Source organism: Sinohyriopsis cumingii, unplaced genomic scaffold, assembly GCF_028554795.1.
Source record: "Sinohyriopsis cumingii isolate HCF-2022 unplaced genomic scaffold, ASM2855479v2 utg000913l, whole genome shotgun sequence".
Taxonomy (NCBI): Eukaryota; Metazoa; Mollusca; class Bivalvia; order Unionida; family Unionidae; genus Sinohyriopsis; species Sinohyriopsis cumingii.
The window spans coordinates 3,336,310-3,356,306 of NW_028315943.1; the positions used below are offsets into that span (position 1 = coordinate 3,336,310).

A 19,997-nucleotide genomic window follows, 5' to 3' on the forward strand; every position below is an offset into this window, starting at 1 on the left:
ATAATGAAATTCCTGATTGATTTATTACCGCATTGTAAAATTATATTTCAGAACAAGAAATGAAGAATGAAATTAAAGATCTGGAGAAAAAAATGAAGGAGCTTGAGGTATTTTAATACAATTCAGTATTTCAGTCCTTGACATGGTATGAACTCATATAAGCTTTGTTTACTCAATTTAAATATGCAGATAATTTTAATTGAATGCCAGTTTGATATGAAGTTTATTACTCAAGTTGCTTGTGAAGAGAATATTTAATTATTGAATGAAATTCATTAATTCTAAATGAAAAGGTCATGAAGATGTTTTTAACCAGTGCCTGAATTCCATTACATGTTTGTTTTGTTAGCTTGTGAGATAAATGTCTGGCAATTTGATTATGAAATACATTCAAATGCCTTTGACGTTATTATCCTATCCTATGTGTTGTCCTGAGGTAATATCATGGATGTGTTGTAAAAAATATTAAATGAGTTAATAAAATGTAGTATCATAGGAAATATATGTGTGTGTGTTAAGAAGCATGAATTGAGATATGAGAAAGACATTTAAATATAACGTATGTATTTTCTTTTACTAAAGTCATTTGTAGTCTATTATAAATTATATATGGAAGTTTAATAAAGTGAGTTGTATGTTTTGTAATAGAGCAGAAGTGCTGGCAATACCACTTTGTTTGGTTAGTACTTTTTAAGGAAAGTGATATATATATATATATATATATATATATATATATATATATATAATGGCACTTCTTCTGTCACATTTTTCATTATTGTTCGTAGACCACTAGTCATGGCAGAGTGGTGGTTGCCTGTCATGATATTTTAAGCATTGTAAAGTCTTTTCTGAGCACATGCTGTCAAAAAGAGTGTTCATTTTTTTACACAACACTGTTCTTTTTGAGTTACAAATGGTAATGAGAGACAGCATTGACATGCACTCCACTGGTACATTTAAAATAGTTCATGCACTGCAAGTAAAAAATTGAAGTTAATGGTGTCCTGTTGATTGTCAAAAGGCAAGTGTTAATTGTTGCCAAGTGCTGTGTATGAAACCACAGAATATTTAAGAAAGAGTAGTCTCAAAGGAGTATATGGTGCACCCGAGAGATGACTGATCCTAATGGAGGGCACAGGGCTGATCCCACCTAGAATAGGCTTGGGACAACACTGCTTGTGCTGTGACTTAATGTTCACGATATTTTTTTTTAAAGAAATTTGGCCCAGAAACAACAGGTACAGGAACTGCAAGAGTGTTACGAGATGAGCTTCAGGACTTACAGAAACAAGTTGAGGATTTGCAGGATGAAAAGAAAGATCTACAGAGAGCTCTGCAAGATGAAAGACTAAGCTCAGAAAAGGTAAATTTCTTTACGTGATACTTTTGCCTTTGGGTAAGCAATTATGCTATCAGATTAAAAGTAGGCTGGATATATTGGCTACCTGCTGCTCCACATTTAATTCTAACCTAGGTAATGAAATAATAGCCTCTGTACTCAACACAGACAAAATCTGCATACATGTACATACTATGGCATGTATTTGGTACTGACATGGACATGTCTGAATTTTCATAAAAATTATTTATAAATACATAATTAAATGGTTTTGTGAATTTTATTAGAATTAATTTGAGACTTGGGTGAAAAACTATCATATTTTACAGTTAGTCTAATCAAGAGATGTAGTCTTTTACATGCTGTCCTATCAAAATATGTAGCCCCTGCATGCTGTCCAATCAAAAGATGTAGCCCCTGCATGCTGTCTAATCAAAAATATGTAGCCCTTACATACTGTGGATGGCATAGTGTTTTAATTTTAATTTGCAACATTATGTTATAAGTGTTTCAATTAAGAAAATGTAACTGTACAGTTGTGTAAATAGTAAAATCTTAGGAGAATTATTTTGAACCTTTCAGATATTATTTTTGAATTGTTTTATTGAACTAATTTATCTGTCTTTAATCTAAACATTTTTGTGCAAATTCAACATAGGTGTTTTTCTCCTGTCAAATTATGATGTTGTAAATTTAACATTTTGTTCTCTTCTTTGTATTTTTTTTACAGTACAGTGAAAGAATCAATGAACTGGAGAAAGAAAACAGAGACCTTAGAGAAGACGTGAGTGTACTACTTATTGGCCTTGGTAACAAAAGGTTTTGGAATTTTAAAACAGAATACATAAAACCCAAACTGGAAAGTGCCTTTTTTACATGCTGTAATCAACAGTAATATGCACAAACCGTAATTCAGAAACAAGCATTTTATTTTAAGCACTATCTGGGACAAATTAAAATGAGGCCAAATTTGTCACATGCATTTAGGTTTTTACTGTCAACACTTATTTCAAGTTAGGCATCAGCACTCATTCACCATTAAGCTTTTTGCTGTATTCTGTGATTCTCAGCTATTGTATTAGCTAAGAGATAATAGGACACCTGAGATTTTCACAAAGTTAATGGACCAGGATTGCTTGTCGACCTCAGCATTATCTATGTCATGCTTATCACATTAGTATTTTGAAGCATTTACTTATTAATCTTGCCTTGATATGATAGGACTTACACAAATAAACAAAATGCCAATTTGGATTGTTTATTAAAACAAATTATTGTAATCTTCAAATACATATTTCCAATACATATGAAGGCCACATATAGAATGTCAGCAAACAAACTAAACAAGCTTTGTTCAGTAAAGCTGTGCCATTACTTGCATGCTTTTAATAGTAATATAACATATGCCAAGAAAGTAAGGTCAGCATTTCTGTAGTATATAGGTGCCTATGTACATATATGTGCATGGAATTTTCTTAGACTGAAATCTTGGACACAGCCAGTACAGTATAAGGATCTACACAATTCTTGCTGGAGTACTCCACAGTGTGATCTTCATTTGCAATAGAATGAAAGTGATGGAAATAGTTATTTTTGATTATAAAGGGCTTTCACTAACATTTTTAAGCTCTATTTTAGGAGTGGATTCAGGTGCCATTAGATTAGGAGTGGATTCAGGCACCATTAGATTAGGAGTGGATTCAGGCACCATTAGATTAGGAGTGGATTCAGGCATCATTAGATTAGGAGTGGATTCATTGTGGCCCATTTTATTTTAATATTCAGTTACAAACTTTGGACCTGTAATAGACATGGATTCAAAGAAAATGTTGGGCTATTTTTTTCAAAGCATATCATCTTTTCTGAAATGTAACTATTTGATCAGCTTGAAAACTCATTTACCATAATGATGTTATTGTTGTTTTGGTTTAGCTTTTACTGTATTCATACCCCCACCCCCACATGCATACAACACATGCAAATATTTATTTGTGAGCTTTTGCATTATATGATGGTTTGATACATAATGCAGTTTGTATTTATAGACCCCAACTATTTCTTGTTTTCTTTTATCGTCAAATCTTTGACAGTGTTTAAAGGTATTTAATGCAAAAATTGAAACTTTTGTGTTGACTTTATACAGATTTAGCACAACTTATAGCAAAACAATTGTAATTCGTACACTTTCTAAAAGATAAATTCCTAGAGTTACAGTATTATTTCGTTGCCTGTTTTTTTTAAAGCATTGGCAAACATGTATATATTATGTTGAGATGAGGTATCGATGATGTATCAATGTGTCATTTGGCAAGTCTTTTGGGAATTAATATAACTAAAGAGATTAACTTACATATTTTCCAGCTTCATGTCAGTGTTCTACAAAAATGACGAAACTATTTTGACAGGTCGTTAGTTTGTAGACATTATCATCATTTCTTAATCTTCTGAATACACTGGAATAATACCTGGCTTCACTTTTGAGATACTGTAATTTTGTTAGCATTAAAATTTACAGTTTTATTTTTTGTCTTAAAAGTGTTTCAATATTTTTGTTTATCTCTCTGAATCTAGAGTGAGCAGATGCGTCAGGACATTGTAGAGTACAAGAAACAGCTTCAGACACACACTCGCACTCTTGCTCGTGAAGAAGAAAGTGATTATCGTGAAAAAATGAAGAGAAAGAACAGAGAACTTGCAGATGCTATGGAAGAATTGCAGGTAAAATATTGACACATCACGTTAAACTCATACTTTTAATCATTTTTGGTATACATCAAAATTTATATTACAGCCCTACTTAGAGCTATGTAATAATCACCTTATCCGTCAGGCCCTCTGTCAGTCCATCCAGCTGTCTATCTTCCAGCCAGCCATCAACAATTTATTCATGTTGTAAAAACTTTAATAAGAACTGTTGGATTTTCTTCCTAGCCTAGTATGCCACTTTATATTAATGAAGCCTTGTATAGTTCTATTTTTAACCCTCTCTGTCATCAATAATATTGTTAGGGTCCCATATTGGCAATCCCTCTAACTTTCATTTCTGCTGCTTAATTTTCTCAAGAATTGTTGGACTTAAGTCAGATTTGGTATGCAGTTCAATAGTGATGAAATCTTGAATGAATTTGATTTCCAACATTTCACAACACTTTGTACTGGAGTTATGTCCCTGATTTAGGCATTCTCCTGGCTTTGGTTTCTGCAGCATTACCTAACCAAGGTTTTGGGAATTTCAACCAAATTTTGTATGGGGACTTATACTGATAAGACCATGAACGACTAAATTGTCAGTGTTCTGTGACATTATTTATGGGGATTTATACTGATAAGACCATGAATGACTAAATTGTCAGTGTTCTGTGACATTATTTATGGGGATTTATACTGATAAGACCTTGAATGACTTTGATTTTCAGCGTTCTGTGACATTATTTATGGGGATTTATACTGATAAGACCATGAATGACTAAATTGTCAATGTTCTGTGACATTATTTATGGGGATTTATACTGATAAGACCATGAATGACTAAATTGTCAGTGTTCTGTGACATTATTTATGGGGATTTATACTGATAAGACCATGAATGACTAAATTGACAGTGTTCTGTGACATTATTTATGGGGATTTATACTGATAAGACCATGAATGACTAAATTGACAGTGTTCTGTGACATTATTTATGGGGATTTATACTGATAAGACCATGAATGACTAAATTGACAGTGTTCTGTGACATTATTTATGGGGATTTATACTGATAAAAACCATGAATGACTAAATTGACAGTGTTCTGTGACATTATTTATGGGGATTTATACTGATAAGACCATGAATGACTTTGATTTTCAGTGTTCTGTGACATTATTTATGGGGATTTATGGTGATAAGACCATGAATGACTAAATTGTCAGTGTTCTGTGACATTATTTATGGGGATTTATATTGATAAGACCATGAATGACTAAATTGACAGTGTTCTGTGACATTATTTATGGGGATTTATACTGATAAGACCCTGAATGACTAAATTGACAGTGTTCTGTGACATTATTTATGAGGATTTATACTGATAAGACCATGAATGACTAAATTGACAGTGTTCTGTGACATTATTTATGGGGATTTATACTGATAAGACCATGAATGACTAAATTGACAATGTTCTGTGACATTATTTATGGGGATTTATACTGATAAGACCTTGAATGACTTTGATTTTCAGTGTTCTGTGACATTATTTATGGGGATTTATGGTGATAAGACCATGAATGACTAAATTGTCAGTGTTCTGTGACATTATTTATGGGGATTTATACTGATAAGACCTTGAATGACTTTGATTTTCAGTGTTCTGTGACATTTTTTACAGAAGCTATACTGAAGATTGTTTGTCGTAACATTAGTTTCAACAGAATATCTTGACCAAGATTTGTTTGATTTCAGCCAAGTTTTGTATGGGGCTTAATACTGAGGAGATTTGGATTGAGTTTGCAGCATTACAAAACACCATTTACAGAGTTTGCATGTAGCTATGTATTTGTTAGGCCTTGAATTAGTTTAATTTCCAGTGTTCCTTCTTTAGCTTCAGTTGCATAACAATCATAGGAATGTAGAGATTCAACCAAATTCATCTTGCACCATCATATTAATGAGTCCTTGTTTCCCAACTCAAGTTCCTTGTTTTAACATTCTGCATAGCAGATTGTACTGAGCAGTGTCTTTTTGTCGTGCACCCAATGCTAATACCTGTAGCAACTCTTGTACTCTACCCCCCACCCAACCACCCAGTTGATGAGACTAAACTTAAATTCTCTGCCCAAATTATATACATATGATGTTCAGTAAATAATAAGGTGGTTACTTCATAAAAAAATTCAAACAATGTTTAAATACTTATGACCAGCAAATTGTGAACATAATCCCTTGCACAGGAAGTTCTTACTGCTTACACTAAAATTATATTCATTGATTAAAAAGGACACAATATATCTGAATTACCTGTCCTTCATTTCATCTTGAAAAAGAAATTATCTCTGCAACTTGTGTTCAATAAATTCCCAGTATGTGCAATTTTGGTCGTATGGATTTTATATTTATTCAGTACAGGTTCAGTAAACTACATAATTATTGTGATAACCTAATACATGGCTGTCATTCCTTCATCTATTCTTTTGTTTGTCCATCATTTATTCTTTTATTCATCCATCCATATGTATGTCATGCTTGTCTGTTATACTGTGTGGCAGAATACAACCCAGATTGTAGTATACATTTGCTAACTTCTTTACAAGTTGCAAATGGGATGGTGTATTTGACATTGTCACCTAGGGGCTGCAGTGAGGGATCATGATGTCACATTTGTATGAATTTCAGTTAAAATGACTTCTTTGTTCTTTAAACAGCAATTAGTTCACACCAGTATTTAGGTTTTTTTTAAAGAAGATATTATATATTAAAATTATTTTTATATCCATTCGGCCATGGCCATGGAAAGTAGCTAGACCAGGGGTCAGCAACCTACGGCACGAGAGGTTTTGTGTGACACGCAAAGGGCAGCCAAAAATCTTGATTTTAATAGTATTACTCTCTTACTGGTGGCATATTTTCATTCATTTTATAATTAATCTAGAAAAAAGTGGCATGCTATGTGAAATAGGTTGCTGACCTCTGAACTAGACTCATGAGATGCTCTGTGTTACAATTTTGTTATAAAGTTTTTTGGGTGTGTTTTTATCAAATCTATTCATCATTAAAAGTAGGAATGATTTTCATGATATACAATGTAAATTTTGCTCCACCATCTTTGTTGTGTCTTGGTAACATGGAGATTTACAGTGGACTACAATCAAAGTTCCTTCCCTTAATTTTGCAGATCCACTTATAATCACCCTGCATACTGATATACATATACTTAATTGGCATTTACTTAAGTATGTAAATAAAAATGAATTGAATTTTACTTGTGCATTTCAGAACCTGACAGATGCCAACGATGAAATGAAGCGGAAGTGTGATGAGCTGCAGGCCAGTCTCCAGGAAGCTATCCAGCAGATGGACCAAACTAATGAGGATTATCATAAGCTGAAGGTAAGGTGTTAGAATGTTTGTTGGTTTTAACACTTTACTGGTTATATCTTGCCAAGGAAATGGGAGTCAAGTGTCATTCCTTAGAACACACTGAGGTCGTGAACTTGGGCAAGGCAGGGCAGGTATCAAACCCACAACCCTTGGATTACAAGTCCAATACTCTACCAGCTGAGCTACAACTACTCCCAGCTTCCAGAACTGGGTACTTTATTAATGAGCTTTGTTAGCCCATCCAACTTTGCATCATTCCGTCAATCCATGCGTCTATATATTCAGCTTCCATATGAGGGCTGTAATTCTTATTTCAGCATGCACATCATGATCAACTTTCAGTATGGAGGCATTGTAAGATGAAAATTGTGCCACTTACTAAAAATAGATGTCACCTAGCAACAGTAAACCATAAAAGTTGGATAGTCAGTTAGCTGTTTATTTGGTATTGCGTAAAAGATACTGACAAGACACTAATTCCAATAATTTTTTACCCATTATGATCAAACTTGCTATTTGTATGCCTCCTAGGATTAAAGTATATTGCAACCCAAATTGGATCACTGTGGAATACTTTCTAGGTTGTATTAAATGTTTATAAAGAATTAGTGACTTTCTTGTAAGTTTGTGCTTACTAACAACTCTTAATAGTTTATTTTAAAGTTGCACTTGAGTTGCTCTTGTTCTTAGTTGTAAATTAGCCTTTCACATAAGTGTATGTAATGGATGTGTACATGACAACACATTCTAATATACATATTACTTTCTTGCAAGACTCTCACCAGTGGTTAATTTCAACATTGACATGTTGACTGGAATTATGTTCACTCACTCATTTCAAAATCGTCAAATTTTGCATTAGGCCTGATGCATTTGACAATGTAAGTTTAAACAATGCAGAATTTCAATCAGTTTAAAGAAACACTCTTTGCTAATATGTGTATACCAAACAGTAATTAAAGTTTCACTATTGCCAGCCTATAGATGAAATATCATGGATCAAATACTTCAACTGTGATTGAATTGTGACATGCATTATCAACTTTTGGTTAAGTTCAAACAGTCATGGTTATATTTGGATTGATGGATTTTCATCACACATTTCACACAAATTTACCAGGGTATGTAAAACATTTATAATAATTACACACGATGAAGTGAGAGGTTATGAAATTGGTGCATATGTACCTTAAATGAGACAGTAAATCAGACCTTTAGATAAGAAATTTAATAATTGGATATTTGGCTAACTGGTTCCAAAATAGTTTGTTTTGTTCAAACTTTGGTAGGATATGTTTAGCAAATTACAAAAAACAATACAAGAGACTAAATATTCAGAACATTAATAATGCGTTTTAAAATGCCTCTGTCACCTTGACTATCAAGATTAATTCAGAAGGAGCCTATTGTTTCTCTCTATTCAGTGAGCATTCCTGGCAGTGATAAAGTAATGTAATTTATATATACATAGAACATGCTGAATTTGTCCAAATGGCTTATTCTGTATGTATGTAATGCACCATCATGAACTATGTATTGTTCTTTAAGTAAAATCAATACTTTGTCAGCTTGTGTATTTTGAATACTTTTAAAACATTCAAAATTTAGCTTGCCAGCACTATATTGCACTGTTTTCAGTATAGTCAGCACTGGAATTATGAATGGAATGTACACCATTTTATGTTTAAGTAAGTATAGTCAGCACTAGAATTATGAATGAAATGTACACATTTATATGTTTAAGTAAGTATAGTCAGCACTGGAATTATGAATGAAATGTACACATTTGTATGTTTCTGTAAGTATAGTCAGCACTGGAATTATGAATGAAATGTACACATTTATATGTTTCTGTAAGTATAGTCAGCACTGGAATTGTGAATGGAATGTATACCATTTTATGTTTAAGTAAGTTTAGTCAGTACTGGAATTATGAATGAAATGTACACCATTTTATGTTTCTGTAAGTTTAGTCAGCACTGGAATTATGAATGAAATGTACACATTTATATGTTTCTGTAAGTTTAGTCAGCACTGGAATTATGAATGAAATGTACACCATTTTATGTTTCTGTAAGTATAGTCAGCACTGGAATTATGAAATGTACACATTTTTATGTTTAAGTCAGTATTTGTGTAGTAAAGCTTTGCTGTCTTCTCACAGCTCCAATTCTTGTTAGTTTGTCTGCATAAGATATGTAAAGATCTTATTAGAAAGCCTGTTTTATTATTGGAACATAAAAATAAATAAGAAATACCATGAATTCTTACACACCCATTATTTCATTTGAATGCAATCACTTAGAAATACTGGCTTCAGTTGAAAAAATAAAAGATTGACTAATGAATTCTACACTCACATAATTCCACTTTTTTTTAGCTTGTTCTTCAACAGAGTGATGCTGTCACTGACAAAATCAGACAAGAAAATGATATTCTCAGATCTCAGGTCAGTATTTTCTACTGTTATTATTATTATTATTATTATTATTATTACTATTATTATTATTATTATTATTACTATTATTATTATTATTATTATTACTATTATTATTATTATTAATATTATTATTATTACTATTATTATTATTATTACTATTATTATTATTATTATTATTATTATTATTATTATTATTATTACTATTATTATTATTATTATTATTGTTTGAGTAATTACACATGCATTCATTTCTTAACTACCATGTCAATATGTTAAAGGATAGAATAAATGGATGTATTTTGGTATGAAATGTTCTGTTTTTATAAATATTCATAAGTAGATATTTTTATGCAGCTGTCTTGATGTTTGTAATGTTTGAGTTATCCTATGAATCTATTCAATATAAAACAACAGAACGTTTTTATATTACAGTGTATCTTTTTTATGGACATTCAAAATATACTGTATTATAGGAGTAATTTTTATATACTTAGACAAGTAATGAACAAATGGTCTTTTCTTTTTCATAGGTTGCAGATCTTACAGAACAGGTTGAATCCAAGACAGATGCTGATGATGCAATAATGGTGGCTCTAAACAACAAAATTGAAGAATGGAAGGTACAACATATTTTCTTACCTTTGATCTTAAAACCTCTCTTGATGAAAGTCTGTAAATGTGAAGTTACTTCCCTTGTTTAATTTGACATCAGAACTTAAAAGTTTTCATGTTCATTAGAAAGCAACATTTGACAATCTTTTATAATAAACATACTTTCCCAACCCTGAGAACAGAGTTAATCTTAAGGAATGATGACTCTTTGTCACTATGACCAAATTTTCATTTTACTTAAATGTGACTTGTGTAGGTTTCAGAAAAATTGTATGAAAAAATCCAACTTCTATGCTTTCACAAATAAAGATATCTTCACAAACATCATACTCAGCAATTACTTGTGTAATATGTATAGGCTTTTGCAATTGTTCCCTATATTTCCATTCTGACTTCATTTATGAGTAAAGTTTGAACTATTTCCTAACTTTTTATGACCCTGATATGTAATATAGGGAGAAATAGTTATAGCTGTGTCACCCTGATATGTAATATAGGGAGAAATAGTTATTGCTGTGTCACCCTGATATGTAATGTAATTTTGTATGTCGGGAAAGTTGGAAAGAGGTACGTTTTGATTCTTGAAATTTTCCACATTCATTATTTTGTATATTATTATGGAAGCACAATGTGGCATAGGTGGTATAAACCTGAAGGTGATTGGCCTTAAGTAATATATAAATTAAGTATGCTTGGTCTTACATAGTATGTTAATTAAGTATGCCTGGTCCTAAGTAGTATATAGATTGAGTATGATTGTGCCTTAATTAGTTTATAAATTAAGTATGCTTGACCTTATATAATAGATTAATTGCCAGGCTCTAAGTAGTATATAAATTGAGTGTGATTGGACTTTAAATAGTATATAAATTATGCTTGGCCTTAAGTAGTAAATGAAGTATGCTTGGCCTTAAGTAGTAAATGAAGTATGTTTGGCCTTAAGTAGTAAATGAAGTATGCTTGGCCTTAAGTAGTAAATGATGTATGATTGGCCTTAAGTAGTAAATGAAGTATGCTTGGCCTTAAGTAGTAAATGAAGTATGCTTGGCCTTAAGTAGTAAATGATGTATGATTGGCCTTAAGTAGTAAATGAAGTATGCTTGGCCTTAAGTAGTAAATGAAGTATGCTTGGCCTTAAGTAGTAAATGAAGTATGCTTGGCCTTAAGTAGTAAATGAAGTATGCTTGGCATTAAGTAGTAAATGAAGTATGCTTAGCATTAAGTAGTAAGTGTTGTATGCTTGACCTTAAGTAGTAAGTGTTGTATGATTGGCCTTAAGTAGTAAATGAAGTATGCTTGGCATTAAGTAGTAAGTGTTGTATGCTTGGCCTTAGGTAGTAAGTGTTGTATGATTGGCCTTAAGTAGTAAATGAAGTATGCTTGGCCTTAAGTAGTAAATGTTGTATTCTTGGCCTTAAGTAGTAAATGAAGTATGCTTGGCCTTAAGTAGTAAATGTTGTATGATTGGCCTTAAGTAGTAAATGAAGTATGCTTAGCATTAAGTAGTAAGTGTTGTATGCTTGGCCTTAAGTAGTAAATGAAGTATGCTTGGCCTTAAGTAGTAAATGTTGTATGATTGGCCTTAAGTAGTAAATGAAGTATGCTTAGCATTAAGTAGTAAGTGTTGTATGCTTGGCCTTAAGTAGTAAGTGTTGTATGATTGGCCTTAAGTAGTAAATGAAGTATGCTTGGCATTAAGTAGTAAATGAAGTATTCTTGGCCTTAAGTAGTAAATGAAATATGCTTGGCCTTAAGTAGTAAATGCAGTATGCTTGGCCCATAGGGAACCAGTATCACCAGTGTCAAAATTGAGAGTGTAGTATAATCTGTGCAGAAAATACCTGCTGCTTCAGTTCTTAAAATTTATTAAACCTTTTAATTAGTTTATCTTTAATCAACATTGACAATTTTTTCAGACCATTTTGCAAGACAAGGATCAAACAATATTAGAACAACAAGAACAGATCTTCCACTTAAGGGATCAGCTGATTGCTGCAAATATGGACACGGATAAAACTTCTGTAGCGGCACTTTCTAGGGTGGTGAAAGAGAAAGATAAACAAATTGAAGAACTAACAGAACAAATCAAGACTTATGTTGATGAGATGGAAACCAATGCTGCCATTATAGATGATCTGAGACAAGAGCTTGAGAAAAGTGAGTTCTCTCTCTTTCTTTCTCTCTCTTTCTCTCTCTTTCTCTCTCTCTCCTCTCCTCTCTCTCTCTCTCTCTCTTTTGGTAGGCATGGTTACCAGTTTGGTAGAGTGTTGAACTCATAATCTAAGGCTCATAAGTTCAATGCCAGCCCAAGATGACTACCTGAATGTTTCCTTGGGAAAGTTACTTAATTTCCATTTCCATGTCATTACATAGCCAATATTGTGTTGAAAGTCCTATTTTAAAAAAAACAAGACAAAACTAATTCTTTTTCCCTCTCCATTTCCTATTTGTTATGATTACCTGCAGTATTGAAAATAATCCATTCCTAAAGACTACTAGCTGCAGCAGCTAAATGAGATGACTTAAATGAATGCTTTAAATTATACAGTTGAATTGTGCTCATTACGCATAAAATGTATCATTTTCATCTTTTTTTTCTTCTTCAAATATACTTCACCAGTGTAAATTAAAAATTACCTAAAATTGGTTTGCCTCCCATCCAGTTTATCATCATATCTGTTGCAGCTGGGAAAGGCCCTGGAGATAGGCAGCAGCAGAAAATAAAAGAACTTCAGAATGAAGTTAAATTTTTGCAAGAGAAAAATAAGGAGTATGCCGGAGAAATGAAATCGGTAGGTTAACCATACACATGTCCACAAGTACAAACACAGTCTGTGAACATTTCTTTTATTTTCCAATGAAACAGGTGATACTTTTTTTATACTTTTGCATGTGACTTATTTTAAGTAAATAAATAAAGATATGGTATTAAGCAATACAAGCCTGGCACATTTTTAAAAAGATGGTCAAAAGAATTTAAAAATACGGTACCTGACTGCTAACTCGAATTAATATAGTACTTTCATAAGGAAAATGATTAAGTATCAAATTTTACATGAATTAGCATACAGTGCAGTTGTTAACATAATAAATATTTGTTATGATTTTTTTCAATTTTTTCATGTACTTTTAAAATATAATTTTGATGATTTCTAACATGAGGTGTACTGTTTTATGTTAAAAAAAATCTCTGATCAGTAAGCCATTTTTGTTTATATATATCAGGGCTCAAATTTAACACAAATTTCTTTGTAGCCAGAAGGACTAGTACACTGAGAAATTTACTAGTCCTGCCAAATCTTTACTAGTCCTGTCCACTAAACAATGTCACACACTTGTATTGAGATTAACAACAATTTTATTTCATAAATAGCATTATCATATGAAATGCAGAAGTACAGAAGTATAAATCCCGCTTCAAATCATCAATCAGTCAATTCACATTTTTTGTTTCTCAAGATAACCTGGATCCAATTCCAGAAAGAGATCCAGGTTCCTTTCTTGTCCTCTACCTGCACTCGGGGTCCATATGGGGTTTGTTCTGGTCTCCTTACCCGTCTCCGTAAAACATTGCAGTGCAGTGGTGATGACCTTCAGGATCCCTTCTGCCTTCTCTACAATATCAATTGCTAGGAACAATTATTAATCTCTCCTCCTTTGTGAATTCTAATATATACAATTTCCTCCTGAATTGGAGTTTCAGTACAACCGTCACACACTACACACCTTTGAAAAATTTCTGCATTTTACTTTCAGCCATGTAGTGAGTAAATGTAACAACCTGTTTATCATTCCTGTAAGTCTCTCAAACATCAACTCCTTCCATCTCATCCAGCTGACACATTCATACAAAATCAGTGATGGGTCTTTTGTTCTTTATGATAGCATGTGCATTTTAAACAAATTAACGTGCTGGTCAAACACATTCCGATTTAAACTTTCTGTGATCTTACCAGCGGTCGATTCTTCTGGTGGTATCTGCATAGCTGCTTTTCTCTCTGAACTCTCATTGTGTTGCCCACAGCTTTCATGTACGTTTACCGATTCAATTTTAAAGTTCGAACAACCAGCTACAAAACTGGATGTTTTCTCTGTTATGTTTTTGCGAATTCCGTACACCAGTTAGACCGCATAACGTTCTTTTCCTCATCATAATTCATCCATTCCCTCTCTTTTGTCCATGTCTTCTGAAACGTTTGATTATGCATTTCCCTATCATAAGAATTATTCCTGTTTTTCATGTCATTTTCATTCAACTTTTGCTTTTTTTCCGGTGGCTAAACACTTTCTATAAAACGCCACATTTTGCCTGTTTTATAAGGAGGGAATTGTGCCTCATGTTGAAATACGAGTTGTTGCAGTATAGCTGATGCGAATTAGTTAAAGTGAGAAAAAGAATGGCACAGTGTCCTTTATATCAGAAAATCAGAGCAAGAAACACATTTCAAAACATGTACCTTTGCCCTAACTTCCCCTAAAATTAAATGGCCTCTCCCTAATAAAGACTTGACTTCAGCAGATGTTCTGCAGGATCAAAGCAGTGGCTATTGTAAACACTGTTATAAAATATTAGCATCAGAAGATAATGTTAGTTTCAGCTTGGAAAAGGTGTGTTCCTATTAAACAAATCCATCTGACTCGTCGCGTTGTATTTAACAGCTCCAATTACGGTCTCATCTTTAATAGCGTAAGTTTGGTAATTTTTCCTAATTAATCGGACCTCAGTGTATTGCTGAAATTAATAATAAGGCGGAAAAGTTTCAAATCTTAGATGCCTATGCTCAGAGATTTTAATTCCCAACAAATATACGGCATTCTGCTTGGATATCTTCACGTGTATCCAATTATTTGTTCATTCTTGTAAGGGAAAAAAAAATAAAAACTATTCTTATCATCATAGAAAAAGTAGTTGTATGGAAAGGATGTGTCAATAAAGTAATCGTAATAAATTGATCTAATTCTTATAATTATTTCGATGCAAATGTAAAATATGCAGTTTTCCGAGTGTGACTGCTTGAGTGTTTGGCAAGAGAGCCAAAAAAACAAAAAACAAAAATATTACACAAAAAAACATGCAAACTAATTTCTTTGAATAGTTTTTGCCGTGTTCGTTTGTGTGGTTTACCCATTTGTAGTTTGTTCACTGTGGTGAATAAAGTGTGATACCACGTCATTTTTCATTAAATTCATTATCAGACACTAATTAGGATCAGTTACCCAAGTCCTGTTGTTAATGACGGGACCATAATTGGCACTGTTAAGCGAAATACACAAAATCGGATGGCTTCTAACACACATTTTCGAGGCAAAAATTGACTTCATCTTTTCATGCTAATATTTTATGACTGTGTTTACAATGGTCAATTCTTTGATTCTATAGAACATCTGCTGAAGTCAGATCTTTATTAGGGAATGGCAAAAACCAAGCACTGACTGTTGATAACCGAAACTTACTAGCCCATCAGACTATTGACATTATGAAAGTTACTAGTCCGACTGGAAATCTACTAGCCTCGGGCTAGCGGACTACCGCTAATTTTGAGCCCTATATATATATATATCCATACATACATACATACAAATGTATAAACATCAATAATGAGTGCAGTATTTTTAAATACACTTGACATTATTCTGATGTGAAATATACACAGATTCCAATCGAGTATGTATGTTGGGCAATGTCTCTTTTGCAATAATAAAAACATCATTTGCAGTTATTTGAACTGATCAAAGTAGACAAAGCTTAGAATATAATTCTTTTCATGCCATTGATATTCTTTCTAGATGGCAGATTCTAGAATATATTTTTCTATCAGATTCCACAATCTTTATCAATGAGTTGCTTGGATATAATATTGATCGGTGCATTCATTTTGCCTAAGCAGACCAAGTTGTAATATTCATCTTTCTTATTCATTTGACCAGGCAGGACAAGTTGTAATACTCATCTTTCTTATTCATTTGACCAAGCAGGACAACTTGTAATATTCATCTTTCTTATTCATTTGACCAGGCAGGACAAGTTGTAATATTCATCTTTCTTATTCATTTGACCAAGCAGGACAAGTTGTAATATTCATCTTTCTTATTCATTTGACCAGGCAGGACAAGTTGTAATATTCATCTTTCTTATTCATTTGACCAAGCAGGACAAGTTATAATATTCATCTTCCTTATTCATTTGACCAAGCAGGACAAGTTGTAATATTCATCTTTCTTATTCATTTGACCAAGCAGGACAAGTTGTAATATTCATCTTTCTTATTCATTTGACCAGGCAGGACAAGTTGTAATACTCATCTTTCTTATTCATTTGACCAAGCAGGACAACTTGTAATATTCATCTTTCTTATTCATTTGACCAGGCAGGACAAGTTGTAATATTCATCTTTCTTATTCATTTGACCAAGCAGGACAAGTTGTAATATTCATCTTTCTTATTCATTTGACCAGGCAGGACAAGTTGTAATATTCATCTTTCTTATTCATTTGACCAAGCAGGACAAGTTATAATATTCATCTTCCTTATTCATTTGACCAAGCAGGACAAGTTGTAATATTCATCTTTCTTATTCATTTGACCAAGCAGGACAAGTTGTAATATTCATCTTTCTTATTCATTTGACCAGGCAGGACAAGTTGTAATATTCATCTTTCTTATTCATTTGACCAGGCAGGACAAGTTGTAATATTCATCTTTCTTATTCATTTGACCAAGCAGGACAAGTTGTAATATTCATCTTTCTTATTCATTTGACCAGGCAGGACAAGTTGTAATATTCATCTTTCTTATTCATTTGACCAGGCAGGACAAGTTGTAATATTCATCTTTCTTATTCATTTGACCAAGCAGGACAAGTTGTAATATTCATCTTTCTTATTCATTTGACCAGGCAGGACAAGATGCAGAAGAAAAGGATAAGGCCCTAACAGAAGCACTGCAGAGAATGAGACAATATGAAGCTGTAAGTGTTTCACTGTCTTTATTCAACTCAGAATAATTTATTTATCAACTCTTCAGTTTGGTTTACCCCCCCCCCCCCTCCAGTGCATAATCAACTACATTGTTTTGTGAACCATTTATAAATTTTTGGTAGCATTGTCTATTGTAGTAAAACCTCAACATTTTAAACCTTCAGGGACCAAATTAAGTCATTTGAGAGATTGGTAGCTTGAACCAGTAAGGTTTAAATTAAATGCCAGGATCATAAACTGAAAATAAAACTTTTCACCTGTAACTTCATGTTTTTCTCCCATATTATTTGCATTTATAGAGAAATGAGTTATGAAGAATGCAAAATAGTTTTGATGTTCCATATCAATACATTGATTGATGTCTGCAAATCCACATTGTGAATTAACTTTGTAAAACACTGTTCATAAACTAAATCTAATATTTTTTGTTTATAAGTAAGCAATTTTAATATAATACAATCATGATTTACCCACTTTTCTTTTAGCCCTTGAGAAGAAACTTCATGCAAGGCCAAAATTAAGAATAGCATTTGAAATGCTAACTTAAGATTATTTAAGTGATATTTCCTGTAGATTTGCATTTTATATGTGCCGTTGATCTTACTGTATGATATATTTTGTAGTGGATCACATGCACAGTAGTGTAAAAAAACAGAATTTTTTTATCATTTGAAGCATGTCAAACAAGTGATGTAATATTCTCTCTGACAAGAGGTCCATCTGGTTGTAAGCGTGCTAAAAATAACACATGGAAGCATTTGATTGACATTTGATACATATGATTTACAGAAATTGCTAATACTTCAGATGAAATGATCAGTATCACTATTTTTGGAATATATATTCAAAGGTGACACTAAGTACTTTTTGTATATCAAAACCAAGGACTCCAGGATATAAATAGAATAATTCAGATTCTTGGCCTGCTTGAAAAACCTAGGAAAGACAACAACTACATTTATTGGACGTAGCATCGTGTTGTTTTGATTTTCGCTTATAGCCAGAGATGATTGCTGCCACTACATAAAATTAAAAAAATAAAGATAACCTTGATTTGAGAGATCTAGCTAGAAGTCATTGACCTCCATGGGATTTGGAACTGCAGTTCAGCTGAAGGTCTTAGTGTACTTTGTGAACTTTTTAGCTGAACTTAATGTTGCCATTAATGCATCAGATTATAGTAATTAAATTTACAAATCATGTTTTCACAAGTTGAAAATAGCAGTACATGATATTTCATTACACACTAGTGAAAATTGGTTAGCTTATCAAAAAATATTGACTACCTTCGTGAAAATGTCTTCTTAGGTTGGCAGGTTTGATTTTAGTGTGATCAGACATCCTCTTGAAGGATTTGAATTTAACCAGTATCAGTATTATCCAATATGCATTTTCCTGCATCCTTTTAACTTATATTCTTGCATCATTAAACAAAATTAGCATATGTATAATGTTATTAAGAAAGGGACATGCCATTTAAATCAGGGTGGGTTAAGGCTTTTTTTATTTATTTATTGGATAGGATCTGAACCTCTATTTAAAACTTATCTTTATTTATCCTGTTGGTAGTACCCTAAAAAGTGAACCACCACCCCACCCAACCATCCGACCACAACCACCATCCACCTTCTAGGTAGATTGAAATGAAATATACCCCTAGCTAGCAACAGTCAATGATTTTTGTCTTCCTCTACTGTGTAAACAGTTACAATGTTGATGTGTTTGTTTTCTGGTGATCCTGTTAATTAAATTGTTACATGAAAATTTGTGCACTGCATATTAAATTAATATAGAATTATATTTTTTCAGGGAGAATATGGGCTTGCAGAGGCTGTTGCAGAAATAAAGGATGGCAAAAACCAGCTAAAAGTCAGGGATAGGTAAAAGTCCTTAATTGTTTGCCTTATTCTAATGCTGAAACCTGTAGTGTTTCACATGTAGAAATACATGTAGTATTTGACAGAAGATATTTTAAGTATTGCTTGTTGTTATTCTTTTCATTTGCATCAATTGAATATTACACATTCCATTAGGTTGGTATTTACACTTAGTTACAAACTAGCCTTTTTAAAAATTTCCAGTTCAAGTTTTATTCAAACCTAATTACATGGTTGTCCTTCTATATTAAACAAAAATATTATTACAAAAGTTATTTTTCCATAAATATTTCTTGAAACTATGAAGCTATATAGAGCTTTGTTCAGTAACAAGTAATATAGTGTGAAAATAAAATTTGATTGACCTGTGTTCTATGAATATGAAGTTATAAGAAAGTCATGTTCTAATTTAGACAAATTGAGGAGATAACACAGCACATCAACAAGGCAGAGATGCAAATTAATGATCTCTGTGAGGAGAATGAAGAACTAAGAAGGAAACTTGGCCTTGACCCCAGAAAACCTCTTGACCTGACTCAATTCCGAAAAAATAATATGATCCGAAAAGAAGAAGATAGAGCTTTGAATATCATACTGCAGAGAGAGGTATGTTGCTTTGGGTCTGATCCCAATAAAAACAACTGTCCACAGAGAAGGAAATGCAAGTATT

At 32.6% G+C, this 19,997-nt stretch overlaps 1 protein-coding gene across 2 annotated transcripts in view; it reads left to right on the top strand.

Annotated features, from left to right (window-relative positions):
- LOC149773054 (centrosomal protein of 290 kDa-like) overlaps window positions 1–19,997 on the top strand; it is a 175,172-nt gene that overhangs the window by 12,099 nt on the left and 143,076 nt on the right. For both annotated transcript variants that reach the window (XM_089946845.1, XM_089946846.1), the window contains exons 4-15: window positions 52–107; window positions 1,217–1,363; window positions 2,070–2,123; window positions 3,911–4,057; window positions 7,316–7,429; window positions 9,801–9,869; window positions 10,391–10,480; window positions 12,389–12,629; window positions 13,158–13,264; window positions 17,369–17,440; window positions 19,260–19,330; window positions 19,741–19,933. In XM_089946845.1, the coding sequence (XP_089802971.1) occupies window positions 52–107; window positions 1,217–1,363; window positions 2,070–2,123; window positions 3,911–4,057; window positions 7,316–7,429; window positions 9,801–9,869; window positions 10,391–10,480; window positions 12,389–12,629; window positions 13,158–13,264; window positions 17,369–17,440; window positions 19,260–19,330; window positions 19,741–19,933 (1,361 nt within the window). The remainder of the gene's footprint in view (window positions 1–51; window positions 108–1,216; window positions 1,364–2,069; window positions 2,124–3,910; window positions 4,058–7,315; window positions 7,430–9,800; window positions 9,870–10,390; window positions 10,481–12,388; window positions 12,630–13,157; window positions 13,265–17,368; window positions 17,441–19,259; window positions 19,331–19,740; window positions 19,934–19,997) is intronic.